Source organism: Podarcis bocagei, assembly GCF_964188305.1.
Source record: "Podarcis bocagei genome assembly, chromosome: 16".
Classification (NCBI taxonomy): domain Eukaryota; kingdom Metazoa; phylum Chordata; class Lepidosauria; order Squamata; family Lacertidae; genus Podarcis; species Podarcis bocagei.
The window spans coordinates 25,392,049-25,411,632 of NC_138142.1; the positions used below are offsets into that span (position 1 = coordinate 25,392,049).

At 45.1% G+C, this 19,584-nt stretch overlaps 1 protein-coding gene across 4 annotated transcripts; it reads right to left on the bottom strand.

Moving 5' to 3' along the window:
• Positions 1-980: 980 nt before the first annotated feature.
• Positions 981-19,508, bottom strand: SLC25A44 (solute carrier family 25 member 44). 4 transcript variants are annotated; one of them, XR_014002925.1, is made up of 6 exons: positions 19,280-19,508; positions 14,572-14,692; positions 11,531-12,164; positions 7,864-7,986; positions 3,774-4,645; positions 981-1,299 (listed from the first exon to the last, which is right to left on the bottom strand). XR_014002925.1 is itself a non-coding variant. In XM_081174579.1 (5 exons), the coding sequence occupies exons 3-5, from the start codon at positions 12,150-12,152 to the stop codon at positions 4,332-4,334; spliced, it is 1,059 nt and encodes a 352-aa protein (XP_081030705.1). In that variant the 5' UTR covers positions 12,153-12,164; positions 14,572-14,692; positions 19,280-19,508; the 3' UTR covers positions 981-4,331. The 4 variants fall into 4 exon arrangements, 3 of the variants coding, with proteins under 3 accessions (XP_081030705.1, XP_081030707.1, XP_081030706.1); XM_081174579.1 differs by having other exon boundaries at positions 981-4,645; XM_081174581.1 differs by having other exon boundaries at positions 981-4,645; positions 7,864-7,991.
• Positions 19,509-19,584: the final 76 nt, after the last annotated feature.

Genomic DNA, 19,584 nt, shown 5'->3' on the forward strand with positions numbered 1-19,584 from the left:
AAACGGAAAAAAGGAATGGCGAGAGAAAGGGACACGGAGATCATTCAGGTGTCTGTAACTGAAAGTTGTAAAATTGACCTTTCAGTGGCTGCCTGGAATGGCCAGCTAAAAGCAAGCCCTGCCTATGATGGCTTTAAAAGTGAAGTGGGGCAATTCATGGGAGGATAAGGCTCTGAATGGCTTGGGTCTACCTTCACTGTTCTAGGCAGTATGCCTTTTGAATACCAGCTGCTAGGAATTGCAGGTGGGGAGGGTGCTATTGCACTCAGGTTCTGTTTATGGGTTTCCCAGATTAAATCTGGTTGGGCACTGTGAGAACAGCACGCTGCACAAAACAGCAAAGTGACAAAAGAGAGTATGTGAGAGGGAAATCTTAATATGCAAAGGAATGATGGAGAGCAAGAGCCAGAGGTCTTGGATTGGCACTGCGCCTCAGTAAATTCACTGACTCAGCTGCCCCAGGGCCCCCAAGTACCCCCATGGAACCTGCACACAGTGCAAAGGGTTAGGAAGTGTGCACACACAGGAAGCTGGAGAGGTTTGTCTGACCTTAACACCACCCCATATAAACGGCAGTTATGTTAAAAAATACCTCATTTTCATTTCCAGCTGCTCTATTAGGGAAAGATCATTAAAAAGCAGGGCAAACTGTCTTGTGGTGAATTCTGCTCATCCACAGGCCATCTTTTCAGTGCCCAAGAATCTTCCAAATCCCCAGGCTAGCCTAGCAGCAGCCGGAAAGCCATTGTTTTAAAGCAGAAACAGGGAACGTATGTCTGTCAAGATGTTATTAGATGTCATCGCCAACCACCCTTGACCATAGGCCATGTTGGCCAAGGCTGATCAGTGTTGTCAGTTCAACAACATCTGGAGGGCCAAATATTTACCCACTCCTGATTTTGGAGCATTTAATCCCTATTGAGCGTAAAAGGTCATTTGTTTCCACACCATAAGCAAAAGAAGATTCACCAGGAAAAGGGTCAAATAAATAATAAAAACTTTAATTACACTTCAAAGACTTATTACAGTGCAAAATTGAAACCTGTTTTAATGTACACAAATACATTCAAACTCCATATTGAAACAGCAGGCACAGATATCGGAGATCGTTTGGATTTTTTTCCCATTTAGAGAAGACATGGACAGGCAAATCCTCACTTCTTGTGGCTGTCGAAGATTTCCTGTTGGCCCTACGCACCCCATGCTCAGATCATGTTTGCATCTGTTTTAAAGGTAGTCACTACAGCTTCCTCAGTTCCGTTCAACGGAGCTCCCTACAGATTCTCTGTGTACTAAAGACTGGAAACAAAAATAATAATTCAGAGTATCATTGTACTTTAAAAAACAAAGTCAAGATAAAGAATGGAATGAGATTTCAGCCCAAAGTGGTTATTTGTATTTGAGATATGCATAGGACCTCACCAGGAAAAACACATGCCACAAACCGCTCATCATTTAACCAGCACGAGGGATTGGCTACTCTATATACAATCCACTGATAAGGCTCCAAGCGTTTTCATAAGGGTTGGTCGTATAGCAGATGAATTGACATAAGTAACATACCACTGCAAAACCATCACAGCAGCTTTTCGAAGGGGTGGGGCATTAATCCATCCAACTCCCCTGAGATTATAATAATCTTCCTTTGCCACTTTAGCTTAGAAGCAGGAGAGGCTAATGTTTTTGGGACCCTCCAGGAGGCTGCAAAGAAGTAGTGGGTGTGGCACCCCACACTATAGCATACACATTTGCATGCAAGTACACCGGACATTGTGCCTACTTTATTTTACTCTTTTGCCACCAAAGGGGTAGAAATTTTTACCTGGTGGAGTACATCAGGCCCCTGGATCAAGGGTTAGCCACCCCTTCCGCAGAAAAAGCTAATCCACCACACCATCTAGGTGCTCTTAACACATCACCATGTAAACAACCTCCCATCAAAGACAATTGCAAAATGCAATGGAGGTTTATTGTGAAACTTAAAAATACAGAAAAGTGTACAAATTAAGAGAAAGAAATATGTTTTGACTGCTGCTCTTACCAAGGGAAGGGGAGTAAAAAATGCCTCCCACTTGGCAAAAATCAAATTCAGCACAATTCCCGGCATGTTGGGGGTATTCTGCACAGTCAACACTACTCCTAGGCAGCCAAAATGTGGGCCTGGTTCTGCTCCCTGTGCATTTGCCGACTATGAAATAACCGTGCAGTATGAGGACTCCAAGGTCGCCTAATTTTATTTGCTTTATTAACCCCCCCCCGGGGGGGGGGATCCTTCAGTCCTCCAACAGGTCACCACTGGAACTAACAGAAGCCCATGCTACACTCAGAGGCCTAGTTCTAAGAGGCTGAGTGGGAAACCTTATCTGGGCTGTACCATTTCAGATTCAGGAGGGGCTCACATGGACTGGTCCTAAATTAAAAGGGGGGGGGCGACCACCCATTAAGAAGGAAGCTCAACTAGCAAACTGGCTTTCTATGGACAGGGTTTTGTGAGGTTTAAATATGGGGGGGAAGTCATGTGAGCCTCCACCTGCACTACTACACCCCAGGCACATGTCTTACCGCCTCACTAAGAACTAAACCAAGTATATGGGGTGCAAAACCTTATGGTGATAGGTCCAAGACTTTGTCTAATTACAGCTGATTTTGGCCAAGTTTGGGATGTTTCACCCCTCTTACTTTCCTGCCCTTAAGTGGAAGTGGGTTGTTTGTCTAGTTCTACCCCCTGCCCCATCCTTTGTCTGGGACAGCACACCTCCCTGCCTCCGCCTGGGGTGCATTTAGGGGAGCAGGAAAGGCATCAGAAGAGGGTTGGGGAGGGACAGACAGACTGGCCCACATATTCTGCTTCCAGGGCCCACAACATGCCAAAAAAATTCCACAGTACAGTGTTTATAGGGTTTACTTAAATAACCCTATAGAAACTTACAGGGTTTACTTATTTGCAGAGTACGAGGTCCATCCATAGCCCCTTTCTTGGTTCCTGATTATGGCACTAGAGTAAACTCTGATCCAAGTTTATATATATATATATATATATATATATATATATATATATATATATTTGCTTACTTTAGAGAAAAGGTCCAAAGTGCAGAGAATATCACCTCTCCTGTATTGCTTCCAAAGATGCCCACCCCTGTAATCCATTTTAAAACAAGTGAATTTACTTCCAACATGGTATTACCACCTCTACTCCCCAAACGGCAGCCTTTCACAGACTTACATGGCTACAAAAGCACTGTGGACACAGGGGAGCAAGGTAAAAAAAAAATAACATGCAGAATCAGCACCAGTCACAATAGAAAAAATAGTGACAGAAACAAGATGGGAGGACAAAATGGAAAGACGCCCATCACTGGAAAGGGGGTTTGCCCTGCTTCTCCTACTAGCCCAACAGCTGAAAGCTCTTAGATCGGAAACAGGAACGCAAAGCAACTTCAACCAAGGTGGAGCCAGACCTGCAAAGGGCTGCAGTCTCAACAGGCTGCGCTGCCCAGACAAAAAGAGAAGCTTCCACTCTTGCCCTTTGCAAAAGCAGGTGTAGAGCTCCTTCCCAGTTACTACACTTTCATGAAACACTCATTCAGTGATTGGGACATACTTGTACAAAGATCAAAAAGGAAGTATTATACAACTCTTTTCAGCAAGATAATTATGTTTTGCCTTTCAGAAGAATCCTAAAAGGGGGGGGGGAGCAGATTTCATTGTGCTTAAAAGGAAAGAGGAAACAATTTTAGGATAGGAATCTTCTTTCTTTTTTTAACACTCACATTTGCAAAGGCCACAGAATAAAGGGTGCGTCCTCCCCGGAGAGGACTTTAATCCCAGAAGATGCATGCATGTACCAAAAGTACAACTGTGTACCTCTACTGCTGCAGACTCTCAAAAGGAACTCCTTGCTTTTGGTATATCTCCCCGCTTTCAAATCTTAAATCTGTAGACGTTTTGGAGGGATGTCTGAGGGGATTTTTTTTTTTTTACTAATGACTTCTTTCCAGGAGGTGTGTACTGTTGCTGCTGCAAGTGGCAGTTTCTGCAGCTCACGGGTGGTGGTGGCGGCAAATTGCACAAAGTCTTCCAAGGTAGGAATTTGGCAAAACGAAGAATAAAAACGCATTTTCAGAAGATCGTGTTGTTTTGCTTCATTCGTTTAGTTGTGGTGTGTTTCCTTTTAATTCAAAAAGGAAAAAAGAAGAGGCGCCGGGGTTCCTTCACATATGAGCAAGGAGTTTTTACAGTAGGTGCTTTCTTTTACAGAATGCTGCAATCAATCCAAAGGGGTAGACAAATACTGGGGAAGGGGACTTTTTATATACTGTCCTTTGCATTTAATCCTTCACTAACAAATACTTGTTAGAAAGCTCTCCGGGCTCACTTTTTGGTGGCTTTTCAACCATGCCAATGGTCCAAGAGATTACAACCAAGTCCGACTCCCCCTTCCCCAGTTTCGCTACCAGTGCCTTGAGTCCACCAACTCTGGACGGAGGCTCAGTTTCTTCAGAGTCTCGTAGCCCACCACGATGACAATGGTGGAAGGGGTGGCGGAGATGATGCGGGCCGAGAGGCCTTTCATCAGGCCCCAGGGCCCTTCCTCTGCTACCAGCTGCTTGAAAGTGAGAACAATGGAGCTCTTGCCTTCCACCTGAGCGGGAGAAAAGAACAGCCACAAAGTCAGAGGTTCACATGGAAACAACACAGGATAAAAAACTGGACAAACCAAGCAAGCTTGTTTCCTTCTGCTCCAGAAGCTAGGAATCGAACCAAAGGATTCAAGTTACAAAAAAGGAGATTCCAACTAAACATCAGTTAAGAGCTTTCTGATGTTACGAGCTCTTTGACAGTGGAATATGCTCCCAAGAGAGATAGTGGACTCTCCTTCCTTGGTGGTTTTTAAGCAGAGATTGAGTGGCCACCTGTCATGTACCATTTAGCTGAGATTCTTGCACTGCAGGGAGTAGGACTAGATGACACTTGGGGTCCCATCAAGCTCAACAATTCTATGCTTCTACAACCCACCCCACCCATCAAAACAACCATATTCAATGCTAAGAAAAGCCCAAGATACCATATTGGCCCGAATATAAGCTGCACCTGCAAATAAGCTGCACCTTTAAAATTCAATATAAAATTGGAAAGAAATAGAAACAGCAGTGGTGGCCAGATGGGCGAGAAGAGACATTCTGAGGGGGGGATGCAGCTCGCCTCACACTACGTTAGGCAGGGTGGGATGATGAGTGCCGGTGGGGGCTGCCATGGCAGCGCTGTCATGCGACCCCCCTCTGCCTGCCCCGCCGCTATTAATGGAGCCAGGGTTGCCCACCCTATGTCCGGAGTGGCAAGCGGCGGGGCAGGCAGAGGGGGATCGCATGGCGGTGGCGTGGCAGCCCCACTGCCCACTGCTCCTGGCACAGGGCGGGCAACCCGCCCCCAACAGAAGAGACAAACAGTGCGAAGTGCGAAGTGGCAGCACCTGCCACCCCCGCTCGCCAGGACTCCAGCAGGAGTTAAAAGAGTTAAGGGCAGGGTTCACTATGTCTGTTTCAGCCAATTTTGGTAAGGCTGCGAATACAAGCCGCACTTTAACTTTTCACAGTCAGAATTGGGGGGGGGGGTGTGGCTTATATTTGTGAGGCATCTGATCAAGGCCTGTATTTTAAAATGAGCATAAAGATATATTTGCAAATGTTTGTATGTTTCATGCCAGGCATAAAGCAGCTGGCTGAGTACTCTGGCAGTTGTTTATCTTCCTGCACAAGGGCCCCCCTGATTTATAGCAGTAGCAGGAGACACGTTTCTCAAAGTTGTAAAAGGGAATTACAGGCTGGGAGCAAAGGTCATACTGACCATACATATTACAGAATACAATCAAGCTGCAAAAACACTAATTAAGAGTTGGTAAATAGTAAGATTTATTGTTTAACAGAAAATAATACCATGTGCCTCCCATCAGACTCGAGCAATATTTTCCTAAGGTTAAAGGGCAAGAGCTAATGGGAACAGCAGCTGGCTGGGGAAAGGGGGTGTAAACTGAAGAGGCTTTTTTGAAGCTGTTTTACTGAGTTCTTTTTTTACTTTGCAAAGGCCTTTTCTTCTAAAAAGCTATCTATGTTAATGTATGAAATTTATTGGCTAAATGTAATTATGCAAAGGATTTAGAAAGTAAGAAATGTTAGATTCTTATTTCATTGATGGTGTGTGAGAAGGTGTACCCAAGATCTCTGTTTAAGATAAAATTTAAAACCATGAGCCATCTGTTTTAGCCAGGGGCAATAGGGCAAAAGGTGATCTGGTAATTAAGGTGCCTTGTCGAGGCAAATGTAAGATATATGGCTACTTGTCTGCCATTTATGGATAGAAGGAATTATAGCTCTTTGTCTCCCATAAAAGGTAATAGGAAATGGGTGTATCTTTTATGATTGGTTCTAGCAAACAGCCAATAGGAATTTCAACCAGGCTGATTGGACAGAGGCAGCCAAAGGAGGAGCAAGGGGGCTGGGCTGAGGAAATATAAATGCTGGCCATCAGGGCTGGAGTGGGCAGAGCTTTTGGTAACCATATACCACTGTGCCTATCATTTATTTGTCTGACAAATAAATTATTATTTTAATTTCTCTATTGCTGTGTTGAATATTTCATTCCAGCTAAGCGTTAACCACAAGCAGGGTGCTACATTTGGGCCAATACGGTAAGTTACAGAAACAATGGAATTGTGCCGAATTCATTCTCTTTTCAATGTTTTCGTTGTATTTCTATTTTATTTACATATTTTAAAGCAAGACTGCCTTTCACGCACAAGTAGCCAAGATAACACATGACTACTTCAGAATCCTCAGCTACAAAGCTTTCAACAGCCTGGCCTGGGGCCCACAAAGTGTGGCTGGCCTAGATGTGCAGTTGCCAAGATACTGCCCTGTCACCTACAAGAGCCTGGGCCAACCTCCAACGTCATGTTTGCTTATTTGTTGTGTTATATACTGCCTTTCTGCGTGGGCACCCAAGGACGTTTACAATTCTAAAATACTAAAACAACTTACATGAAAGGTAAAGATGGCCCTATGGCGTCAGTGGGAGGGCAGCCTGACTGGAGCAGACCCTGATGCTGTGTTTCAGAGACACTCAGGATTAATCAGAAATGCAGTGGTACATGAGGGATGACTCTCCACAGCTCTCCCCAGATCAGGTGCTTTTCTACCTCACACTACATGACTGATGCACTCTGAATGCCTTGGAAGTACAGTATGAATCAGTTGAGCTTGGCAGAAATAAATGCCCAACCTGGCTGACTTGGAGTTGTAGTCCAAAATATCTGGAGGGCACCAGGTTGGGAAAGGCTGCCCTAAACATTCAAACATACCTTCTGGTGGTAGTCTTGAATCCACCTTTGCCACTAAAGACTCAAGCAGCCACAGAGTGTCTTTCATGAGTCAAGGCTGCTGCACCACCCGCAACCACCACCTCAATAGAAATAGGCTGCCAAGAGCGATCCATACTCTGGAAAACTCTAGGTTGAACTACCACACTGCATTATTTGAGGGTCTGCTGTGCTTGAAGATTCTGACTAGAAGCTAGAGTTAGTCCACAACACAGACACTAGAGGCTGCTGACTGGGACCAGCTAACAGAACCAAACTTCACCAGTGCCTCAGCATCCTTCCATTTCTGAGCAGGACTCAAAATGGTGAAATTTACCTGTAAAGTACGAGACCTGAATACATGGACAGGATCACAAAGCTGGAAAGTAATTTGAAGGTTATCTAGTTCAAGCACAGGAGAGGCCACCAAGGAACGCCTAGTCTACCATGAGCCCCTGCCAAGGCAATCATTTAAAACGATGCTTTATTTGGCCGTAGGATGCTCTTACCTGCACGCGAGCCCGGATGACATCCATGGGGTTGGTGAGAGTGGAAGCTGTTGCAGCGGCCATTGGCCCGGATATGGCTTGGAGGAGCAAGTGTGGACAGTCCTTGGGTGTCAGGCTGGAAAGCTGTTCTGGAAAGAGGAGTGAGAGCCAGGTTATGTATACGAACATATAGGTTGTGCCATTTGTGCTTCCACAGTCAGGGGCAATCTACCTCACTGTGCTGGTGGTGAAGGCAGATATCTTGAGTGAGGTTAATATCTTGAGTGAGGATAAATGCCATAGGGTAAGGACTTGCTGAATTAAATATTTGAACTGGAATACAAAAAGGGAAGTGTGAGGAGGTCAAGAAACTAGTGACTGAAGTATAAGATATGAAAATACTAATCTATTTTCTGTTTTGCTTTTTGGTTTTTCTTTCCTTTCCTTTTTTTCTTTTCTTCTTTTGTTAGCTGTTTTTTATTGTGTATTTTTTACGTGTTTTTTCTTTGTATTTTTCCATTTTTGTAGTTTTTTATGTTTAATTTCTGAAACTTTTTATTGTTTGTGAAACTTTAATAAACATTATTTTTTAAAAAAAGAAGGCAGAGCACAGGGGAGGACTGCTGCCTTCTGGTCCTAACTGGAAGCACCTGTTTGGTAGCTGCTGTTAGGGGGAAAAGGCTGGGCTGGATGGAAAACTCAGATCCGGCAGGGATGGTCCGAAGTGACATTTTTCTGTTTTAGATTACTGGTGCTTTGCCAAATGTTTTCCAACTGCAACAGGCAAAGCATTTAAATAAAAAGGAAAGACAGAACCCTTTAGTGGCTGGCTGTTTTATATGAACTTGTATCAAATGTTTTTTGATTTTTCCTAATCCACACACAGGATAGTGAGACAGTATCATTATTAAGGCCAGTTTTAAAAATGGTAATCCCAGAGTAACATGCAAACTTTCATGTTCTCCCCCCCCCCCTTTTAGTCAACAAAGAGCAGCCATTGTTTATTTATCACAGGATGTCTTGCTGCCGTACGGGACTTGTGGGCCCCAGGCACAGTCTAACCTAATTAAATCTGCAAAATGCTTCTTCCTTTCCATCTCAAGACTGTCACAACTAGCAAACAGGAGCTGCCATCATACCCAGCAATGTATTTTCTCTACCACCCACTTCTTTGTTGTTTCAGGGAAAGGGGGTTATACCCAGTACTTGGTTTGGAGAAGAGTTCCATAAAGCCCGAAAGGTTGCAGAATACATTGCAATTCTGGGGCTTATGCTAATCAAGGAGTCTTCTTACTAATACCACAGGGGTTTTTTTCCTGAAGGAGCAACATGGCCACTTGGCTTTTTGTATACATACCCTTAGCTGCAATAGCCTTTTGTAGCAAAACCAGCTAATAATCTTGAGCTTTCCTTGGCATTCACATTTCAGATGTGCACATGCATTCAACAGATAGGCTTTTCCAACAAAAGCCCAAAACCAATTATGGGGGGGGGGGGAGGGGGCTAATATACAGCCTTTACACCAACCGGTTCCCAAGGTGGCTCAAATTATTTTTTTAAAAAAACATTTAGAATGTTGGAGTGTTGACAACAATTGAGCCTATAGGGATAAGTAATACTAAGTCACCCCACTGTGAATTTGGAAGTTCCAGATCCAGACACAGAATGCCAAATAAAAGATCTCTTTCCTTCACTGCTACCTTTGGAGATGGAGTGGGATATGCTGCTGCCTAATCACTCCATGGTGCTGGAGGAGACTCTTGAGAGTCCCATGGACTGCTTGGACTACTGCAATGCACTCTACGTGGGGCTACCTTTGAAGGTGACTCGGAAACTACAACTAATCCAGAATGCGGCAGCTAGACTGGTGACTGGGGGCAGCCGCCGAGACCATATAACACCGGTCTTGAAAGACCTACATTGGCTCCCAGTACGTTTCCGAGCACAATTCAAAGTGTTGGTGCTGACCTTTAAAGCCCTAAACGGCCTCGGTCCAGTATACCTGAAGGAGCGTCTCCATCCCCATCATTCTGCCCGGACGCTGAGGTCCAGCGCCAAGGGCCTTCTGGCGGTTCCCTCATTGCGAGAAGCAAAGCTACAGGGAACCAGGCAGAGGGCCTTCTCGGTAGTGGCGCCCGCCCTGTGGAACGCCCTTCCAGCAGATGTCAAAGCGATAAACAACTACCTGACATTCAGAAGACATCTTAAGGCAGCCCTGTTCAGGGAAGTTTTTAACATGTGATATTTTACTGTATTTTTGGTTTTTATGGAAGCCGCCCAGAGTGGCTGGGGAGGCCCAGCCAGATGGGCGGGGTATAAATAATAAATTATTATTATAATTATTATTATTATAAGAAGATCAAACCTCTCCATTCTTAAGGAAATCAGCCCTGAGTCTGACCAAACTGCGGGAGGCAGTGGAAGACAGAAGTGCCTGGCGTGCTCTGGTCCATGGGGTCACGAAGAGTCGGACATGACTAAACGACAACAACAACCACCTATGCTAAAATCCTGGATTTCTCCATTATTTTCCATAGGCAGCTCTCACTTCTACCCCGGAGGAGGGGGGAAATGGATTGTGTCTGTGCGCGTAAAGGAACCAGACATCAGACATGACTGGTTGTCTATAAATTAAATTATGGTTGAGAAACAGAAATGTTAAGTGTATCAACTGAAAAAGGAAAAAGAGAATGATGGAGGGCAGTGGGAGAGAGGTAGTTGGCTGACTCAACTCTGCAACAGCTTGTACCTTTGGGGAAGGGGAGGAATAGAGTTGGGGGGCACAACTCCCTTTCCCTGCAGTATGCAGGGAAAGTTAAGAGAAAAGGTTAAAAGGGCATATTTTCTCTTTCACCTCAGACAAGCCTATATAGCAATTAAATACTCAGGTTTGGGGCTGGCAGCCAGCCCTTCACCTAATCCCTCTGGAGTTATACAACACAGCAGAGGCTGTGACCCTTTCCCACTTCCTGAAACTCCTCTGCAAGAGGCCTCAACAGCGCTACAAGGCTCTTGTTTGAAACTGGAAGGAGCCTTGTATGGGACAATGCCTCTTACCGCAACATCTTGTTGCAGGTCTTACTTGTAAAAGCAGTTTAAATTCATGCAACCCCCCACACCCCCCACCAATAAAAGAGAGCTCAGCAACTAACATAGGGGTTGCGACCCAGGATGTGTCTTCTTAGCAACTTATTCTTGTAATTTTTAAGTTGTTTAAAACTGTTTTTAACATTGTGCAACATTGTGTTTTAATATTAATGTTGTGCTTTAATTGCTGTAACCTGCCCTGGAAACTTAAGGTGAAGAGCAGGTAATAACACCGTAATAACAAATGAATGATGGTTTGAGACGACAATATATGCTTTCAGTCGTAAAAGAGCAAATGAGATGCTTGCCAAACACATCTGGGGAGGGAGTTCCACAATCTCAGAACTAAATTGGGTTCTGGTTCCTAAAAGGTTCTGGTTTCAGTCGCCACCACTAACACCATCTCAGAAGGTAGGAGGCAGCTGGGAGCAGGGGCCAGATTGGCTTTCTTAACATTTGGACTGGGGTTTGTTTGGGAGCAGAGTCCTGCAGTTCCTCTGGTCCCAGCCTGCATAGCGCTTGCAAAGGCAGAGGGTGAGTTCCGATCACCTGCCAGAGAAACGAATAAAAGGGAGGTCCAAAGGCTGCTTTGGTTTCTCACCTGCATAGAAATGGTAGAAGGGCCACCAGACGGCGCTGTTGGGAATGTAAGTGAGTAGGGAGGCCACATAGCCCCTGTAGAACCCCCTCAGCCCGTCGGCCTTGAAGATCTGTGCGATGATGTCCCGCGTCTGTCCGAAGACCGGGAACCGTTTCCCCTCGTGGGTCTGCACTCTGAACCGGCCCATGGTCTCGCCTTTCCGTTGCATCATCAAATGCTGGGAGATCACATCGATGGGCACTGTGATGCTCTGGGCCACGAGGGAGGCTGAGCCACCGGCCAACAGAGACTTGACTGCGTTACTGCTGGTGTACTGAGAGAAGTACTTGCGAGTGAGCTCGTACGTCGTCACGTAGCACTGGCCTGAGATCAGGGTGAAGGTGTTGACCAAGAAGCCCCGGTAGAGCCCAGCCGCCCCTTCTGCCCGCAGGATCTTGACAAAAGCATCAAAGGTCCCGTTGTAGAGGCTCTTTCCCTTCTGGACCTGCAGCCGCGTCCGGATAAGCGTGAAGGGGTACACACTGACCCGGATCATCATGGTCATGCAGACGCCAAAGACGTAGAATTTCTTCTTGTCCAGGTGCTCCCACTCAATGATCTGGATGTTGCGCTTGTCCTCCATGGCTGACGCCCCCTAGTAATGAGGCAGAAAGGACACACTGATTATTCCTAGACAAACTGCTCCTTTGGGATTAAGCCTCAGCTGCCCAAACCTGCCCACGGTATTTAATCAACCATCAGCCAGGCCTCACAGCAGCTTTCGTCAAACCAATGTCCTCCAAATGTTATTTTGGCTATTTTGGATCATAACTCCCATCAGTCTCAGTCAGCACAACCTCTCAAACTCACATGGAGTTGTGCTGTGAGCCAATTCTAGAAGTTCATGGAAAGCAATTCTACAGAATTCCTGCTTGGCAGGGGGTTGGACTCGATGGCCCTTGTGGTCTCTTCCAACTCTATGATTCTATGATTCTATGATTCTAGAATATTAGCTCTCAAAAGGTTTTGATTAGGATTGCCACCCAATTAAAAGAAAGTCTCCATAAATTTGCAGATGATAGCAGTTCTGACAAAGGCACTCTCTTCTAGTTTCAGATTATGTATTCACAGGCCCTAGCAGGCAGATGGGCATTTCCTCCTATAAGAGAAGTAGGAATGCCTCTAAGATGGCATGCATCACCTGGTTTTGCTAGCTCCTTTAAATTGTGTGAAAGATACTGAAAACATCTGCCACCCAGTTGAGGGCACATTTTAAATAAAACAAACTGATTAATCAGCTGAGCACCATATAACCTAGTTGCCATCCTTTGCAGTTCCCAGGTGCTGCAATATTTTATAGTGTTCACTTTGATTTCTATGATTTTCAGTGGTGGTGCTGCAGCAGTAATGGTGAGAACCTCAGCTATTTGTCCAACCACCACCTTTCACCAGAAAAAAATAGGAATTAGGCAAAACAAGATTTCTGTGCAAACTGGCCTAATTCACATAATAGATACAACTTGCAGTATTTCTTTTCAGTACAGTCTCAAACAGATTCCAAATGCTACAGCATTCTTAAAGGTTATCGCTTTAATTGTTTTGCTTTTGCCTTTTTTTTTTTTTTTTTTTGCTTCTTAAGTCACAAAAAACCTCACACATTTGCCTTTTGAGAAGACAGGGCCAAACTATATGAACTAGTAGTCAGTATTTTCTCAGAATGTTTCATTCCATTTCTTACTCCTTTAGAGCAGCAATGAAAGTCTCAGGAGCAACGGTGTCCATACTGCTTCTGAGTTCACAACACAACCTTAAACTGGCTCTTCTAGAAAATCTGCCCATTTGCTGGGAAGAAAGCCAAGGTCTCTTTCCTGACAGCTTTCCCAGAAGTGGATTGAAAGGAAACTGGGCGGGTCCATGTTCAGGTTTTACCTGTGTAGCTTGGACAAATTCATTTTATTCTCTAGACCAGCCTTTGCAAACCTGATGCCCTTCAGATGACTCAGTTTTGACAATTCTCCCAAACCAGTTTGGAGATGTGGGAATGTGACATAGGCTCCTGTCTCTGATTCCCTCTTTCTGGCAAGGACTCCAGTTCCCTTCCTCCATTTCCAAGTATTTTCTAGCCATAGTTTGCTACAATGTCCAGTGCCCTGACCTTTAAAACAAGGGTTTCCAGCCAGGGATTGGAGGCAAGTGCTATCTCTACTTCACACAATACAACAAACTATTAACAGAAGAAACTTGGGAATGGAGGAATCAGTGAGCACAAGGGGAGAAGCATACACACACATCTGAAGCACATCCCAGATCTTCTAAGGCTCCAATAGTAGCTCTGCTTAACTGGGAGTAAGTTCCACAAAGTTCAGTGGGATTTACCTCTGATTAGACATGTGCTGAAAGCCATGATTTGGGGAATTAGAATATGATGTCAGAACTGGGGTAATGATTGGAGGACTATGCCAATACATTTGATGTAAAGTTCATCACTTTTAAAAAATTGCTGATAATTTTGCAAGCAAAATATTCAAATTCTGAAAATGGAGTGTGCAGTATCAATCAGGCACAGCTACTTAATTTGCAGGGCTATTAGGGCTCCACTTCCAAAATGCCATGGTGTAATTGAGGAATTTTATTTTTTCTTTTTGGCATCAGAAATATCCCAACAAACACAAGGACTAGGAATCAGCATAAACTAAACATAAAGACACTAAAAGTTAACGGCAGCTTTCAATACAAATTGACCTCAACGTCCTTTTTCAACAAGCTATTAGGATTGGGAATTAGGCATGCCACATAGTAGCGGCCCCTTTCTTATATTGATGATTGTTCCAAAAAGTGAGGCTGGGAGACCATTCCCCTGCTCTGTGGCAGTTACATGTCAGGTCTGCTGGACTTCATTTCGGCTCTATGGTTTGCCTGCTGCATGATGCCTGAACTGAGTCATTCTCAAGCAGCGCAAAATTCTGGATGAAGAGATGTTTATTTATTGGATTTATGTATCTCCCTTTTTCCCAACAGGACTCATCAAAGGAGAGGCAAAAAATGTAGCTACTAAATGGTACCTTTTACTGAACATGTAGTGCACGAGGATTTGTGGGCAAAGATGAGATCCTCTCCCCATGCATGTTGAGTTCCCAGCTATTGCCAAACTGTCAGAGTTCTCCCCTTCCTGACACCAACCTTCTGTAAAGTAAAGAGAACAGATTATATTTCACAATAAGCACTATGTGTTAACAGGGGATGGAGGTAAGGCAAAGAAGAGAGCTATGACGAAGGGATATCATGGCCACCAGCACGGCAAGAGTCTCACCCCACTGTAGATGATATGCTCCCTACCATTTATGCCTTTGCAAAACCTAAAATATTGTAGGTTTTGCTCTACAATCCTGAAGACTAGAAACCTGATTTTAAATGACAGCTGAAATTCTCAGAAATCTGCAGAAGCAACCCCATTCTGATATTCAGTTCTACATTCCATCTCAGCTGCACAGACCAAAGTCCATCCACAGGGCAAAGTTGGACTTTCTGCGGATGGAGCTTCCTCAAGTCACATTTTTCTTTGACCACCGTGCTCCTCTCCTTCACATCTCTAACCAAGAAAATGTGTCCTATTCAGTCATTTATAGCTGTGTGCATATGAATGCAAGAAGCTGGCTTATGCCAAGCCAGATCAATGTCCATTTAGCCCATTACGTTCTATTCTGATAGGCAGCGGCTTTCCAAGGCTCAAGGTCCTCCCCAGCTCTGGCAGAAGCTCTTAAAGTTACCAAGATTTCCTTCATTGGCAGGGGTTGACCTTTGAACCCCTTCCAGTTCGATGATTCTGGAATGAAAAAAGTGAAGGAATTAAACCCTCCACAGCAGGGCTGATGGAAGCCTGGCTTCCTATCTCTCCCTCTGCTGCGACCAAATGGGATGGAAAATGCTCCCTGAAAATAGGAAATTAATTAAGCCACCAGGGAATAGGTTCTAGTTCAACCAAGGCCTTTTCCCTACTCTGCTGATTTTCTATTTTCAGGCAGCTTTAAAATACACCCCCAACACACACACTCTCTCTTCCACCCGCTGCACATGAAGGCTAGCCTAAACGTTATTTGAAGCGCAAAATATGGCAAACTTGCAAATAAGTCTTCAGGTTATTAGCTTTTTTTTTTTTTTTACTAACCTGCTCTTCCAAAATTGCAAATGTAAATTGTGGACCAGCAGCTAGCAAATACTGTAGACCAAAAACTTGTGTCAATACATTTTAAGTGAGACCAGGCCTCTGTGGGCAGCACTTAGTAGGTGTAAGCAGAGCAACAAAGAGGTTAAGACATAAAATGCACACAATACCATAAGGCAGCCTTTCTCAACCTGTGGGTTCCCAGATGTTGTTGAACTACAACTCTCATCACCCCTCGCTAGCAAGGCCAGAGCTCAGGGATGATGGGAGTTGTAGTCCAACATCATCTGGGGACCCACAGTTGAGAACCGCTGCCATAAGGGCTAATGACCCTGATAATAAAATTTATTGGCTTTTTCATCTGAAATGGTCAGAATCCTCCACAAACTCAGAAACCCTTTTCTCCCACATCTTCCTTCCCACCTTGTAAGATTCACTGATGTAGCCTTGCACTTTGTTTACAAATCAGCTGAGACGCAGCCTCCTTAGTGGTGGCTCCTACATGGTAGAAATCCATTTCTTAGCCAAACTCTAAGAAGGGAGTCTTTCTAATCCAGCAGTGGCCAGCTGGATGCTTTTAGGGATTCCATACCCCAGGGCTATTCTTGAAGATGGTTGGGAAGCTGCAACTCATGCAGAATGTAGCTGTCGTGTCCCTATGCACGGCAGCAAGATAGAGATCATACAACACTGGTACTTAAAGCCCTGAAGAGCTCAAGACTCGAGTATTTAAAGGAACACTTTCCTCAGTACTTGCCACCAAGAAGATGCTCCAAGCTTATCAAGGGAGAACCTGCTCATGGTCCCCCTGACAGGTATGGCCTGCGGGGTGGTGACACAAAGTAAGACCTTTGTGGTGGTAGCAGTGCCTCAGTTGTGAATTCCCTTCCTGTGGAGATCAGTTGTCCCTCCTGTTATTCTCATCCATAGCTGGAGTGGCGCTCAATAGTCTTAAGTATCAGCGTCTGCTGAACTTTATGAACTTGGCTAACTCTCTAAAGCTATCTGAGGTCGTAACCATCACCATATCTTAAACATTTCTCACCATCCCCATTCTCTACAGCCTGCTGGCTTATATATAGCTGTCTGCATTTATTATTTTTAAGATAGTGTTGCATTTTATTTGTTGATATTTTCAGTTCCTTTTTGTTAGTTTCTGGTATTTAACTTTTTGAATGCTGCTTCGCATATAATTCTTCTATTAAAAGCAGGCTAAGAAATCCAGTGGTTTTTTTTAAGGGACATGTTTCACTTCAGCAGTATAAACAAGCCCAAGTTTATAAAAAGCTGCATCTCTCTCTAAACGTGATTCTTTGGCCAATGAAGTTGGGGCTTTTGTGCTGTAGCAGAGGGGGAAAAAAGACAAGGCTCTGGGACTTGCCCAGAACAGGAGCTGAGCAAGGGCCCACCCCACTTGACACAGTTCTCGAGGGACAGTAAGAAGTCAAACAACTGGGAAGGCAGCAGGCACTGCTAATTTTAATTCTGAACTCATCTCTGCAAAGGCTAAAGGAACTTAGGGTAGCCAAGTAGTTGAACATTTACGTAGCTTCTTTCCCCAAAACAAGAAACAAATATTGTGGTGTTAGTAGCTGGAGCCTTTCTACAATGCACCTACTTCAACATCTCCCTCCACCACCCCCAGTTCACAGTGGGGGGAACCAAGTCCTACCATGGAACAAGGCCATGGCTTGCAAGTCTGCAGAGTCACGTGATTACACAGAAAAACTGAGGAGAGTCAGGTATTGTGAATTCTAGAGTAGATTCTCAAACTGTTGGATGACATGCTAAATATATCAGTACAAGTCACAAAGCAAAATTCCACAAGGCAGGACAAAAGTACCAAGATTCACATAACACTCTGCAGAGTGCTACAGAAATACAACCCCAGCACACTGCTGTATGTGGAATTAGCATAAATATTATCTAATCTGTCTGCTCAACTCCTGTGCTCATTTCTACATATTTCGAAACCCACCAAGCCCAATGCAGCTCTCTTGCAACCTATTGTGGGTTGCCTGGAATAGTTGTTTACTCTCATCACATTTGGTGGTAGGCAGCAGAACCAGGAGTATGACTGTGGCTCCAAGGTGCCACCATAAATGGCTGGCGGTCTGTGTTTCGCTCGGCAGGTTGTAATTTTGGCAGGTATGCTCAAGTCTTTGACACCGCTTTCACCTCTTTATATCCATGAACTAGAAACTTATTTAGGAGAAAAAGAAAGGGCTCCCAGGTGACAAACACCAAGGTTTGTCACCATGCAGCAGACACATGGTTGTGTGAAAAAATAAGCTGGGGAAATTGATGGACAACTGTTATCAGCACCTATGAGGCTGCCAACGAAGTACCAACAGGCATACATGACACCTCAGAGGACTTCTCTGGTGCCTGGAGGTTCCCTTCTCTCCCCACCCCTGAAATCAGCCTTGAAAGACCTATTTTACTATAGCCAATAGAGGAGATTGCAGGCGTGGAGGTATCTGCAAGTTTCTCTGGTTGAAATGGGCCCCAAAAGATTGGCAAACCCTGTGCTCCAGAAGCAACTTCTGTCCTTATACAATCTACAAGATTGCACTAGCATTCTTCTCATATCCTCTTCCTCCCACTCAAAGCCTTACATAATTTCATCTCCACAGTCTATGAGCCCCAATAGTACCTTTAGCATGCTCCTAACCACGTGCTCAACAAATTCTAGTCTGTTTCATAGCTCGTCCATAAACTAGTGCAGAGTTCCCAATGAACCCACCTTGGTCCCCTGCCTGCTCCCCCAAATACTATTTTCATATGCTCCAAATCCTCATTCTCCTGCTCCCAATCTGCACACCACATCCCTATTCCCACCCCTCTTCTTCCAAGCCCCTTGTAGCATTTGTGTTTTCCACTTTTCGACACTTGAGATGTACAGTATACACTTGAGATGTACAGTATATTTTTATGACCAACCTTCCATTTGTAATTTTGAACTGGTTTTCTTATATTAAAAAGTTTCATGTTTTTGTTGCATGTTAATGTTATGCTTTCATATTAATGTTGTGTTTTAATAGTTGTAACCTGCCCTGGAAACTCAGTATTTATTACTATAATAATTTGTGGACCGCCCTTCACCCTATTTCCTCTCCACTCTCCCCCCTCCCCCCCGCGGTAATCTGCCTCACAGGAACAAGCCTACTCCCCACAGCAACATCACCTCCTCCCTATGGGGTGCTTTGGCCCTTTCCCCTTCACATGACCTCTTCACCCCAATAGGAGTCCATCCCCATTGTAATCAACTCTCTCCTAAACCTTATAACATAGACACCACCCCCGACCACACATACACATACATACAACACCCTCTCGAGGCCAGCTGCTTCTGTTTTTAGTCCCACCAAGGGGGGAAAGGCGAGGTATAAATAAATTAATAAAATATCGTGGGCCCTTCCCCCAACTCTGAACACACCACACATACCTGCTCCCCTCCCTACAAACGAATCTCGGGGGCTCTTCGTGTCCCTAAACATCAGCTCCCGCTTTCATCAGGCACCTTGCACCCCCACCCACGAGCCCCCCATAGAGGGTGCTTAGGCCCCTCCTCCTTTCATAGGCCCCGCCCCGCGCCCCTCACTCACCTCCTGGCGGCGGTTGGGCGTCCGCCGTCCAGTCCCCCGAGGAGCCACTCTCTTCCTGGCCCCAGGCAGCGGCCCCGGCCCCAGCGCGCCCCCTAGCAGACTGCCTCGCGCTCCCACACTCCGGCTCTGCCTCCTCGGCTTCTCCTCACGGTGTTCGGGCGAAGCCCTCGGGCCAAGGGGCGGGGCCTCTCGGCCACCCGCCCGAGCCAGTCACCGAGCGGCAATCGTCCCTCGCGCTCCAGCCCCCATTTTACTTCCTGGCTAACCGAGGCCTCCTGGCCGGCTTCATCTTACTCCGCTTGCGC